This window comes from Scyliorhinus torazame, chromosome 7, assembly GCF_047496885.1.
Source record: "Scyliorhinus torazame isolate Kashiwa2021f chromosome 7, sScyTor2.1, whole genome shotgun sequence".
Taxonomy (NCBI): Eukaryota; Metazoa; Chordata; class Chondrichthyes; order Carcharhiniformes; family Scyliorhinidae; genus Scyliorhinus; species Scyliorhinus torazame.
The window spans coordinates 9285904-9299109 of record NC_092713.1 but is presented as its reverse complement, the minus strand read 5'-3'; the positions used below and the strand labels follow the sequence as shown (position 1 = coordinate 9299109).

General features: G+C 45.8%; 1 protein-coding gene across 1 annotated transcript in view; it reads right to left on the bottom strand.

The window, feature by feature from the left end:
- Positions 1-13206, bottom strand: part of rabggtb (Rab geranylgeranyltransferase subunit beta) — a 49970-nt gene that overhangs the window by 11176 nt on the left and 25588 nt on the right. Inside the window, exons 4-7 of the mRNA XM_072510298.1 lie at positions 11975-12080; positions 7489-7541; positions 3875-3985; positions 2242-2367 (exon numbers count right to left, since the gene is read on the bottom strand). Of these exons, the coding sequence (XP_072366399.1) occupies positions 2242-2367; positions 3875-3985; positions 7489-7541; positions 11975-12080 (396 nt within the window). The remainder of the gene's footprint in view (positions 1-2241; positions 2368-3874; positions 3986-7488; positions 7542-11974; positions 12081-13206) is intronic.

Genomic DNA, 13206 nt, shown 5'->3' with positions numbered 1-13206 from the left:
ATGTAATAACATTCCGGTATACACTCAAGATTCCATTTCCGTATATGCTTTCTGATATAACTGCTTTATCTCGGAATCTTTTTGTTCTAATTCAACCAACTTGCTTGAACTAAAGACCAGGCGCTTCATCCACCAGCTGCGCTTGGTCTTGAATAACCATCTGATCAAACATGGTTTCTGCAAATTGAACTTCAGCCTCCCTATCGGCACTTGTCTTCCTCCTGCCTCCGCCTATGACTTTGTGATCAGGTTACCACACAATCAGGAAACACTCCCAGATATACTTCTTGCAACTTCTCAGTTGTTTGACTTTCCACTGACTTCTCAACCACAGCAGGCTGCATGCCCACCTGTGATCCAGCAATATTACCCAGGATAAATTGTACCCCTGAAACTGGTATTTTTTCTCTTATTCCAACCACCACTTTTCACCAGACTCTCTAACCTTACCTTACACAGCAGCACACTACTGCTCTCATTACCAACCCCACATATTACCACCTTCTCCGACAATGTTCCTTCCAAACCGCATATCCCCATATCTCTCACCATTAAAGATCGTCTTGTCCCTGTATCCCATATGATCATAATCTCCTTACCTACTCCACCTTGTAGATTAGTAAACTTTACCCTCACAAATAAAATCCTTAAAAAGTTCTGGTATCTGCTTATCCATTGGTCTGGGAACAGGTTGTACATTCTGTGACAACTCTTCCACTGGGACAATGTTTTTTCCTGCCACTTTAATAAACCCCACTGTACAGTTTTGGTCCCCCTTATTTGAAAAAGATATGATTGTGTTAGCAACTCACAGAATGTTCACTCGACTCACTCCTGAGATGAAAGACTTATTTTACGTAGAATGGGCACGTACCCACTGGACCTCAGAAGAGTGAGAGTTGAAATGATTGAAACATTCCGAGGGGACTTGATAGTGCGGTGATCTGGAATGGCCTGGATTTAAGGCCTGATACAATTGGACACTCTAAATGAAGAATTGGACATTTTAAAACAAACTGCAGTCCACCCCAAGCAGGCTGATGGGAATTCGAACTTGACCAAACTCTCAAATATACTAAGCATAAACAAACTGCCAGGACATGTCTGGGCCTGCCTCGTCAATCACCCCTCAGGAGATAATCGGCTCCATTCATATGCATCGATTTGTTTTGGGCTACCCATATGGGAGCCAGGCTTTCTGGCATCCAAACCACTCGCCGTTACCTTATATGGCAACAAGCTACCTGCAAACACCACCACCTAGGGACGGGTCCCTGGTGTCCCGTCAACGGTCATCGCCAAGCCCACTGGGTGTTGGGACCCCTCTCCCGAGACCTCATTGGCAAGGGTCAGAGAAGTTTCTGGACGGGAGGGAGATAAAGGTAGACCCACGGGGCACACCCCAGCGAAGACTCGGCGTGGACGCGACCTTGACAGTTCAAGACTGACCAGAGATGCAAGGAAACAGCCAGTGAGACCCACCTTCGCCACGAAGACCCTGAGGAACGCGAGGCTCAGAGAACCAGACCCAGGGGCACCATTAGTTGGGGCAGTATCATAAATCTTGGGATCGGTTTGTGAATAACATTGGGATAATTTACGGGTTAATGTTATTGTGTTGAACAAACTTGGATAGACTTTATACCTGCGTTGTCCTTTGTTTACCTCGTCAATAAAGACTTCTGGGTAAAACTTTTGATTAACTGATCAAAGTGTATGAGATTTTACAGATACAACAATAGGGTAGACACCAGCAGGAGGTTTGCTCGTGTGGGGGAGACTAGAACCAGGCGACACAGTTTAAGAATAAGAGGTTTCCCATTTAAGACTGAAACAACAAGAAAGTTTCTCTGAGGGTTGTTAATCTGTGGAATTCACTTCCCCAGAGAGCAGTGGTGGTTGGGTCATTGAATATATTCAAGGACAGATGTTTGATAGACAAGGGAGTTGAGGGTTATGGGGAGAGACAGGAAAGTGGAGTTGAAACTACAATCAGATCAGCCATGATCATAATGAATGGTGGAGCAGGCTCGAAGGGCTGAATGGCCTCCTCCTGCTCCCAAGTCATATGTTCCTTTCCAATTGTAATAAAATGGAGAGAATCAAGAGGTTTGCACCCAATAATTAATAGGAGATTATTTTGCGCCACAAGGTTTTGCAAGAAAAAAATTCAATTGCACGTGAGCTTGCATCATCTTTAAAATAAAAAAGTATTTCTTCCTCCCCCCTCCACCAGAATACCTTTTCCGGTCGTCCGTTGAGGCCCCCCGATGGTAATTGCCGCTCACACAGCCACCAGCCCAGCAAGTCGGCATTAATTTGGTGCAATTGACCTGTGATCGCCAGAAATCCTGTGCAGCAGTAGATCTGGAGAACGAGAAAAACAATTTGTTAAACCACTCCCCACAACCCACTCCCCGGGAGAGAAGCTCCCGTCGAACTGTGGGAGAAAGAATGCAATCCATAATGGCTTCTTCCTCAGGTTCGCAGCTTTCATTGCAATTAGGTGACAATTTAGTGGGAATTTTACGCGTGCATAAAATGCACGATTCTGCAGATTCACTTCAATGGTAAATGTCCATTTGGGTCAAATTGTTAAAGTAGTTCGGAATCGAAATGGAAATTGCTGCAGACACAGTAAATCATGCGAAAGACAGATTGGGTTGGGTGCAGACCGGACATCAGAGCTGGGCTGTCTGCACAAATTCTCATTCGGAAGGCTGTGAACTGGATTGGTGTCAGCCGTGGATCAGTACACAGGACAAATGCCTCTGAGTCAGAGGGTTGTGGGTTCAAGTGCCCCCCCTCCAGAGAACATAATCACTGCCCTGTAGGGAGGGGAACACTCGGAGGGCCTGGCAACGGCACTGCCCTGTCGGTCTGAGGGAGTGCTGCACCGTCAGAACGTCAGATTTGAGGGAGCGCTGCACAGTCAGAGGGGCAGTACTGAGAGTGGGGGGGGTTTGTGGCTGCTGCACTGTTGTAACACCATAAGGAACAGGTGGAGGCCATTCGGCCCTTCAGGACTGCTCTGCCATTTAACAAGATCATGGCTAATTTAAGACTCACTAAATCCACCTTCCTGCCTTCTCTCTGTAACCCTTACTTCCCCCACTGATTAAAAACCTACCAATCTCAGCCATGGAAATGTTCACGTTCTCGGACCTCCACAGCTTCCTGGGGTAAAGAATTCCAAGGATTTACCACTCAGAGGAAATTCTTCCTCAAATCCATCTGAAATGAGCTCCCCCTTATTCTGCGACTCTGCCCTCTGGTTCTACACTCTCCCATGAGCAGAAACTTCCTCCGAACATTTACCCTGTCTAACATCCGAAGAATCTTAACTGTTTCAATCATACCGCCACTCATTCTTCTGAACTCCAAGAAGTGCAGACCCCCCAAAACTTTCCTCATATGGTAGACCCTCCCCATACCCGGACCATGCCAGTACACCTCCTCTGTACTGCCTCCAGTGATAATATATCTTTCCTTGCAGCATCAGTATTATGATACTATCACATTGCTGCTTGTGGGAACTTGACATGTGCAAACTGGCTGCTGTTTTTATGTCAACTACAGTCGGTGCAGTGACTACACTTTAAAAATGATTTTTAAAAACCTGCGTGGGCTTGAGGTGGTGAAAGTCATTGTTTAAATGGGTGTGCTTTCCTTATAATGCGACAGAGCAAAATTGAAAAGCCTGTTTGGCCAAGTGCGATGCTGTCCGATAAGATTGATAGTAAGGTTACGGCTCTTTCTTTATTGTGCAATCCAGCATTGATGTTCTATGATCAGAAACTGATTAGTACTTCAGAGCTGAATTTCAATAATTTAGATCGGGGACTCTTTACACTGTGAACAAGTGCTGCCTTGCCTGTCCAGCGTGAGATTCAGAACCCGGTCGACATCCAAATCCTCCATCAAAGTTCATACAGGATAAAACAAATTCTGCTGCCGAATCCAGATTAATGGCACTGAGTCTCCCCTGCAAAACAAACCAGTCCTGGCATTACGGATCAGCTACACAATAAGATAGATTGATGAAGGGTTTTAGAAATTCGGAAACAAGCAGCTGAAACTACCCGAATGAAAGAGCTCTCTTGCCAACGTTGAATAGGTTACCTCTCCTCATTTCGCCAGAAGCTGAGATACAATCACATCACCCCATCAGCACCGCACCTCGTGGTCACTCTTCGCACAAGAGCTTAAATGGTGCCAGATGGCTCGATGAATAATACCCTGACCTCAGTCTGAAGGTTGTGGGTTCAATTCCCACACTGGAAAATTATGTAATCCAGGCAAACGCTGAGCCGGCGCAGCGCTGAACAGGCACGGCACTGCGGGGGGAGGGCCACGCTGAGTAGGCGCACCGCTTCCAAGGAGAGCCAGCATTGAGCGGGGATGGTGCTGCTGGGGGGGGCGGGGGCTGAGCAATTTGGCGCTGACGGGGGGGGGGGGGGGGGGGTCCAGTGACGAGCGGGTGGTGTGCTGCTGGGGGGGTGGCAGGGATGAGCGGCGTTGCCAGACGGGGCAGCACTATTTGTGTAAATTGGCCACTTACAACAGTGACTACAAGTGCGTGTAAAGCACTGTGGGACCTTCCTGAAATCATTAACAGCTGCTAATAGAATGCAAGTCCTTTGTTCAAGTGGAAATGCACTATTTTGTTCTTTTTTTGTTTACAGGAGTGTGTCACCGGTTAGGCCAGAATCTATTGCACAAACCTAATTGCCCTCGAGAATGTGGTGGTAAGCTTCCTGCTTGAACCGCTATAGTCCATGTGTTGTAGGTACACCCACAGTGCTGTCAGGGAAGGAGGTTCCAGAATTATGACCCAGTGGCAGTGAAGGTATCTGGATATAGTTCCCATCAGGATGGTGTGTGGCATCGTGCGAATGGAGCATCCAAGACGTCTCTGTATAGCAAGTGCTCCTGAGTCTGCTAACAGTATTTAAAAGTGGATTGGGATCGGAGATGATTTTGTTGTTTGAGTGGGAGTAAAGATAGCAGTTAAGGGTTATTGTGTCGCTGTATTAATTAGCATTGTTTAAAGGGTAATTGTAAACTATCTTCTTGTGTGATGTTAAAAGATATTTTAATACTGTGTTAGTAATTGAAGTGAGTTTCCGAAGGCAGAGGCACCTACAATAAATATTATGTAACCCACGTGCACGTTGATATAAATATATATCTCTATAAATGTATCTATTCGCAACTAACTATGTGATGTTTGCAAGGCATCAGAGAACTTAGCTAACTAACTTGACTACATTCCTTACATGGACTGTTTCACCAGAAGCAGCCACAACAAGGCACACTCAGCAAGAATGTTCCTGATCAGCAATCCATCCTCGGGCAGATGCTCGTGTGGAATGCTGACAATGATACCAGCCTGCAACAAGATTAAGATAAGGGAACGACGTATGCATAAAGACCCAAGGACGATCGATAAGGGGGTCTGAGAATGTCATAAGGTAATCCCCCCTAAGTGTCCATGAGATGATAATGCAGTACCCTGCTGCCCAAAAACCTTGGTTTTAAAGGTCAATATAAGTAATCTATCATCACCATTATTGGATTGTGTCCAGCAGGGATGGACTGAGTAACTGTTTGAAATGGTGTAAAGATCAGTGATTTTTTGTTGGGCGGAGAAACATCCGGATGGCTCAGAGACTCACTACCCCCCGGTGTAACCTCAATAAACTCGGTTTGGCCATTGGAACATTACCGGGTGTCGAGTGATTCTTTTGGGTTCATGCTGGCTAAAAGTCTGGCGCAGTCGGCAGGACTTGGCGAGAGTTTGATACCGTCAAGAGTACCGGGCGAGTATATTTACTGATAATAAGTACTTATCCCGGGACTGTGGGGTGTGCAGCAACTGACGAATTCCAAACCTGCGAACAGGGTCCGACCAACAATCAAACGGTGTTCGCTAGCTTGTTAAGAGATGTGGGTGTTGTTGGCATTGCCTGAAGTATTTAAGAATTGTATCATAAGTTTAAGAAATTGTGACCGACCTGTCATCGACAGTCAGCCAGGGGACGGCCTTTTACAAGTAGCACTGGACTGAAAGCAGACCTCGGAGGGTAGATTACCAACGGTTCTAAACCTACCCAAGCCTGGCCAGTGAACAAAATAAACACAAGAGCTCAAATGGAGACAGGAGCAGTCCCTCATGTGCCATTTGGCAACCAGAACAAAAGTGTATCGATACGTTGATGAATTCTGAGGGCGACACAGTGGCGCAGTGGCAGCACTGCTGCTTCACGGCGCTGAGGACCTGGGGTCGATCCCGGCCCCCTGTCCGTCTGGAGTTTGCACATTCGGCACGTGTCTGCGTGGGTTTCGCCCCTAAATTGGAAAAAAAAAATTGGGTTCTCTAATTTTTTTTTAAAAAAATGTTTTTAAATGATTAAATCCGATTTGGACTCATTTCAACAGTAATAAAGTTTGTTTTAATTTACCACATCCCCATTTCTTTGTGAAATCACTCCTGGAGCAAGGTTTCCTTTCCTCAGTCTTACAAAATTAAAATAAAATATTGGGGTTTCTGTTCCGTATCCTTGTCGCTGTTAGGGTCTGGTCCAGAATTGTGACGGTGGATGAGTGCAGCTCCAACAACACTAATGGGCTGGTTTAGCTCACTGGGCTAAATCGCTGGCTTTTAAAGCAGACCAAGGCAGGCCAGCAGCACGGTTCAATTCCCGTACCAGCCTCCCCGAACAGGCACCGGAATGTGGCGACTAGGGACTTTTCACAGTAACTTCATTGAAGCCTACTCGTGACAATAAGCGATTTTCACTTCACTAAGCAAACTGGACATCATCCAGGACAAAGCAGCCCTGCTTGACTGTATCCCTTCCACAAACATTCAACCCCTCCACCACCGACGCACAGTGGCAGCCGTGTGTACCATCTACAAGAAGCACTGCAGTAACTCACTAAGGTTCTTTAGGCAGCACCTTCCCAAACCCACAAGATCAACCACCTGGAAGGACAAGGGCAGCAGATGCATGGGAACACCAACACTCTCCTATAAATCGCTCACTATCCTGACTTGGAAATATATCACCGTCCCTTCACTATCGCTGGGTCAAAATCCTGGAACTCCCCGAACAGCACTGCGGGTATACCTACGTCACAGGTGCTGCAATGGTTCAAGGTGGCAGCTCACCATCACCACCTTCCCGTGGGCATTAGGAATGGGCTATAAATGCTGGCCCAGCCAGCAACGCCCACATCCCGTAAATCAATTTTTAAAAAACACTATGATACATGCACGCACCAAACCACCAGGATACACATGGGCATTTACATCTCAATGTCACATTGCTTTTCCACTGGTTACTGCTCTAAAAACTAGGAAAATACAGTGCATTTGGTGGCTATTCACACTCTTAATAACCACAGACCAGCCCGTATCTTATTCAATTATAAAATTACACAGTCGCAATGTCTATCAGGCACTGAGAGTGTTAACATTCTTACCAAAAGTGCCAGCGTTGCCACAGCACAGAAGGAAAACCGCGTGTCTATTTCACCTGGAACAGAGAAGAGATTTTTCAGTGACACAAAGCAATGCATTAATTCTCCCCTCCAGTATGCCGCTGTTAAAGTTCTTTGAGGAGAGCAGTAGGAACCTAAAGGCTCACCACTGGAAAGTTCACCCCCACTCGCCAAGTCGCAGCCACATCTCAGTTTGCCCCCCCAGGCAACGCATAAGGACCGGAGCTGTGAAATCTGAAGAGCCAGTGCAGAAAGGCTTCAAATCCTTTGTACACAACAAGAAGGGTTTAATTTGTATTCCGGCTGTGTAAGTTACTGGATATTAGCAGCGCCGATCATTGGACACCATAGTGTTTGACATCAATGCTTGTTTAGTTACTGGGAAACCAATGTCTGAGAGCTGTTCTCCTAGTCGCACTGCTAATTTAATTCATTTCCCTGCTGACTGAACTTGTGATTTAAAAAAAAATAATTTACAGGATGTAGATAACACTGGCTAAACCAGCATGTGTTGCCCATCCCCAATTGCCCTTGAGAAGGTGATGGTGAGCTGCCTTCTTGAACCTCTGCAGTCCATGTGATTTGAATGGGACTCACAACTCCACTCTCCTGCCTGCCAGCTATAAGCCTCGACTCAGTCGTAGATCTAAGATCTGCGATTCAGCCTTGAATAAATTCAATGACCCGGCCTCCAGTGGTCTCTGTGGAACAATTCCACAAACTAACACCCCCACTGTGGGAAGGAATTCATCCTCAGCTCCATCTGAAATGGGAGATCTGAAATGGGAGACCCCATATTTTGAAATTGCCCCCAGTTCTAGATTTCCCCACAAGAGGAAGCGTCCTCCCGGAATCTACATGCTCCAGTCCCCTCAGGATCGTATCTATCTCAATAAGATCACCTCTCATTCTGCTAAGCTCCAACGATTAAGGTCCAACCTGCTCAACCTATCCCAAGACAAACCTCTGATCCCAGGAACCAGACAAGCAGGCAGATTCTTACCAATGCGAAAATTAAAATCAACAGGCAGCTGCAAGTGAATGTGCCATTAAATAGCTCTGTAGAAACACATGAAAGCTAGCGCTGCTAACACATGTCCTGCTAGTCACATGATAGTTTTTGGTTATCAATCTTTCAATAAATCTACAACAGAGCCAGGGCTGAGGGGAGGGAAGCGGCCAGTGGGCGGGACCTTTGGGAATCATATGTCCAAAGTCACCTGCTCCACTCACCACAGGCAGTGTCTCCAATTCCTCAGACACCGGAGCCCAATATGTTTTCTGGGAGAATTCCCTGACCTTTGGGGGCAGCACGCTGGCACAGTGGTTAGCCCTGCTGCCTCAGCGCCAGGGACCCAGGTTCAATTTCGACCTCGGATGACTGTCTGTGTGGAGTCTGCACGTTCTCCCCGTGTCTGCGTGTTTTCTCTGGGTGCTCCGGTTTCCTCCCACAGCCCAAAGGTGTGCAGGTTAGGTGGATTGGCCATGATAAATTGCCCCTTAATTGGAAAAAAAAATTGGATACTCTAAATTTATTTTATTAAATGTTAACATACTTCCTACAATTTCACGGGCTTTTACTTTATGCACCAGCCTCTTATGCGGCACATTGTCAACTGCCTTTTGGAAATCTAAATACATTACATCTACAGGTGCCCCTCTATCTACTCTCCCTGATACATCCTCAAAGAATTCTAGCAAATTTGTCAAACATGATTAGGTTTGATTTGTTTATTGTCACATGTACCAAGGTACAATGAAAAGATTTTTCTGCGAGCAGCTCAACAGATCATGAAGTACATGGGCAGAAAAGGGAAGAAAAGAAAATGCATAATAGGGCAACACAAGGTACACAATGTATCTACATAAGCACCGGCATCGATGAAGCATACAGGGATGTAGTGTTAATGAGGTCAGTCCATAAGAGGGTCGTTTAGGAGTATGGTAACAGCGGGGAAGAAGCTGTTTTTGAGTCTGTTCGTGCGTGTTCTCAGACTTCTGTATCTCCTGCCCGATGGAAGAGTGAGTAAGCCGGGTGGGAGGGAATGCAGGTTTGTGTGAAGGTCTAGGCTGTGTTCACGACTCTCTGAAGTTCCTTGCAGTCCTGGGCCAAGCAGTTGCCATACCAGGCTGTGATGCAGCCAGATAGGATGCTTTCTGTGGTGCATCTGTAAAAGTTGGTAAGAGTTAATGTGGACATGCTGAATTTCCTTAGTTTCCTGAGGAAGTATCAGCGTGGGTGGACAAGGACAGATTTTTGAAGATGTGTACGCCTAGGAACTTGAAACTGCTAACCATCTCCACCTCGGCCCCGTTGATGCTGACAGGTGTGTGTACAGTTGCTTCCTAAAGTCAATGAACAGCTCTTTAGTTTTGCTGGCATTGAGGGAGAAATTGTTATCGCTGCACCACTCCACTAGGTTCTTTATTTCCCTCCTGTATTCTGATTTACCTTTCATAAAACCATGTTGCTAGCTTTCCTAAATGATTAGACAGGGCAGCACGGTAGCACAGTGGTTAGCACTGTTGCTTCACAGCTCCAGGATCCCAGGTTCGATTCCCGGCTTGGGTCACTTGTTGTGTGGAGTCTGCACGTTCTCCCAGTGTCTGCGTGGGTTTCCTCCGGATGCCCAAGTTTCCTCCCACAAGTCCCGAAAGACGTGCTGTTGGGTAATTTGGACATTCTGAATTCTCCCTCTGTGTACCCGAACAGTCGCCGGAATGTGGCGACGGGGGGCTTTTCACAGTAACTTCATTGCAGTGTTAATGTAAGCCTACTTGTGACAATAAAGATTATTTTTTTAAATAGCCCCTAGGTGGGTTGCGCCTAGGTAGAGTGCTTTTTCAAAGGTTGGTGTAGACTCAAGGGGCCTCCTTCCGTACTGTAGGGATTCTATGATTCTACGAACGTTTGAATGATGTAATTCGAACAGCTTCCACTGTCGCCAGAGGGAGCCTCCTCCATAGATTAATCACTTGCTCACAGAAATACTGTCTCTCCAGATTGATTTTGCATCTCCCCTTTCAAGCTGAGGGCCTGTCCTTTGGATCGATGTTCGGGGTGTGGTGAGGCAGCTGGTCATGGCCGACATTATCCAAGCCCATAAAAATCATACAGCCAGCAATGATCATAATTAACAATGACAAATCAGTACAATGAGCAGAATCTCATGCTCAATAGCCACTGAACTGTATGAATGAAATTATCACCGACCGTCAGAATGATGAAAAACTCAGCATTTATCTGCGCAGTTTCATTCTCAGTGGTCTTTCCGCCAGCAACAATAAGTGCTGGCCTAGGCGGCTATGCCCACACCCTGGAAATTAATTTTTAAAAGCTGGGCTTTTGACAATGAAAACAACTAAAGAATGCAGTGCACACACTGAAAACCAGACGGACTCTCAATTCTAAACATGTAAAGTGGCAGCGGCTGGGATACAGGAAGATGCCTTGAGCCTGCTCCATTGTTCAATAAGATCAGGGCTGCTCCATCACCTCAACCCCACCTCCCCCCAAGCTCAGGGGTTCACTTCTTCTGGGATAGACCAACACAATTCAACCCACGCCATGGTTTCAGGGCAGGTTCAAATTTTGTATTGATTTATTCTCTCCTGGGACGGCAAGGTGGACATTGTCCATCACTAACTGTGCTGGTATTGTGTTGGAGATGGGCCTTTCTGAACAGCTGGTGGCTCTCTGGATACAACTGCTTCAGAGAGCTGTGGCAGAGTCAACCAAATTATTGTGGTCTGGCGTGACAAAGGTTTCGACCAGGTAAGCATGACAGATTTTGTTCCTTTCAGTGAACCGGGTAGGGTTTAAAAATATATAATCCATCAGTTTCAAAGTCACTATTACGGATACTGATTTTTACTTTCAATTTACATCAAAATTTAATTGATGTTCTCAAACTCGCCTGGGGGTTTTCATTTTCATTCTCTGGACTGTTAATCCAGGGCCTCTGCAACTGCCACACGACTAAGCTGTCTTTCTGTGTAATGACCAAAACAAATATTTACTAGACCTAGGAAGGCCAGCAAGGGTCAAAATAAAACTCTCGGGGCTTCCAGCTTCAGAAACGTATTATTGCACGCTGTCACCAGATCAATGGGAACCATAGTCTGAGAGACGGTAACTGGCAAATATACAGGTTAATGAGCACTTCTGCCAACAGACCATCAGAACTTTCCTTCAATTCACAGGGGGCTTATTAATGTCTACATGATTTAAATAAATCAGCAGTTATCACACTTTAATACAACATAACTTGGATCAAGTAGCAAGCTACAGCATGAACATGGTGGGTTGAATGAGTCGTTTCTATGTTGTAAATACTCTGCAAGTTGGCTTGTTCCCACATTTATTCCGCTCATTGATAACTATGCTGACAGACTAAAAACACCTCTAAATGTAGTCTTAGCTTAAATTACATTCTACATAAACAGACGCGGGTTGGGAGAAACTGACCCCATTTGTCACCAGCGAAGGAACCATCTTCTTGCTGGAGGCCTTTAACATATTCAACAACTTTGTCGACATCAATGACATGAAGACTATCATAGAGAGACAGGATCTAGATGAAAAGAAGCACATTATATAAGACACAGGAACCAACAACAACGTGCATTTATATGGTGCTCTTCAACACAATAAAACAGCCAAGGTGCATCTCAGAGCGTAATCAGACAAATAATTGACAAGACACAACAAAATGGCAGGTGTTCAAAAGTTGGGTGAGACAGGTAGCTTGAGGGAGATTCTCAAAGGGGGAGGAGCACTATGAAGCTCAATCTGCTTCACAGATACAGAAAGGGACATGCACTCCTTGCAGTCCGGAATATGCAAGCTGCCTCATAGCTCGTCAAAGAGGCAAGTTTACAGGAGGCTTTTTTTTTTAAAAAGGTAGCGTAACAAGTCAGGCAGTGCGAGAGGCAGCTGTGTGTTGTTTGGGGATGGGATGAATTCCCAGGCAGAGTTCAAATGGCTGAAAGTCCTGCCACTAAAGTACAGGAGAGGGAGAGACGATGAATGGTAGGCCAAAATCTAACAGTGTTGAAGACTGGAGCAGGCAGTAGAGATAGGATGGAGTGAGGGAGGTTGGGGGGATAATTGTTGGCTGTGAAGGAAATTATAGATAACGACGGGGACTTTAAATACAAAATATGGATATGTGAAGGAGCGCAGAAGACAAGCCAGGATTACGTTGATGGGAAGCTAGCACAGCATTCCTAAATAAAAGCAAAATACTGCGGATTCTAGAAAACGGAAATAAAAACAAAAAATGCTGGGAAAACCCAGCAGGTATGGCAGCATCTATGGAGAGAAACAGTGTTAATGCTTAAGAGTCCATGTGACTATTGTACAGAACTGCAGCGGGATAGAAATGTAATAAATTATACAGTTAGAGGGGGGTGGAGGAGGAGCGGCAGAATAGAAGGATAGGGATAGGCCAGAGCCAGGGAGAAATTGCTAACGATGTCATAGACGCAAGACAAAGTTAGTGTTAACAGTGGCATTAATGAGTAATGATGTGGAGATGCCGGCATTGGACTGGGGTGGGCACAGTAAGAAGTCTTACAACACCAGGTTAAAGTCCAACAGGTTTGTTTCGAATCACTAGCTTTCGGAGCGTAGCTCCTTCATCAGGTGAGATAACGGACGCTGCGATAACGGACGAACGGACATCGCGCAACAATCGT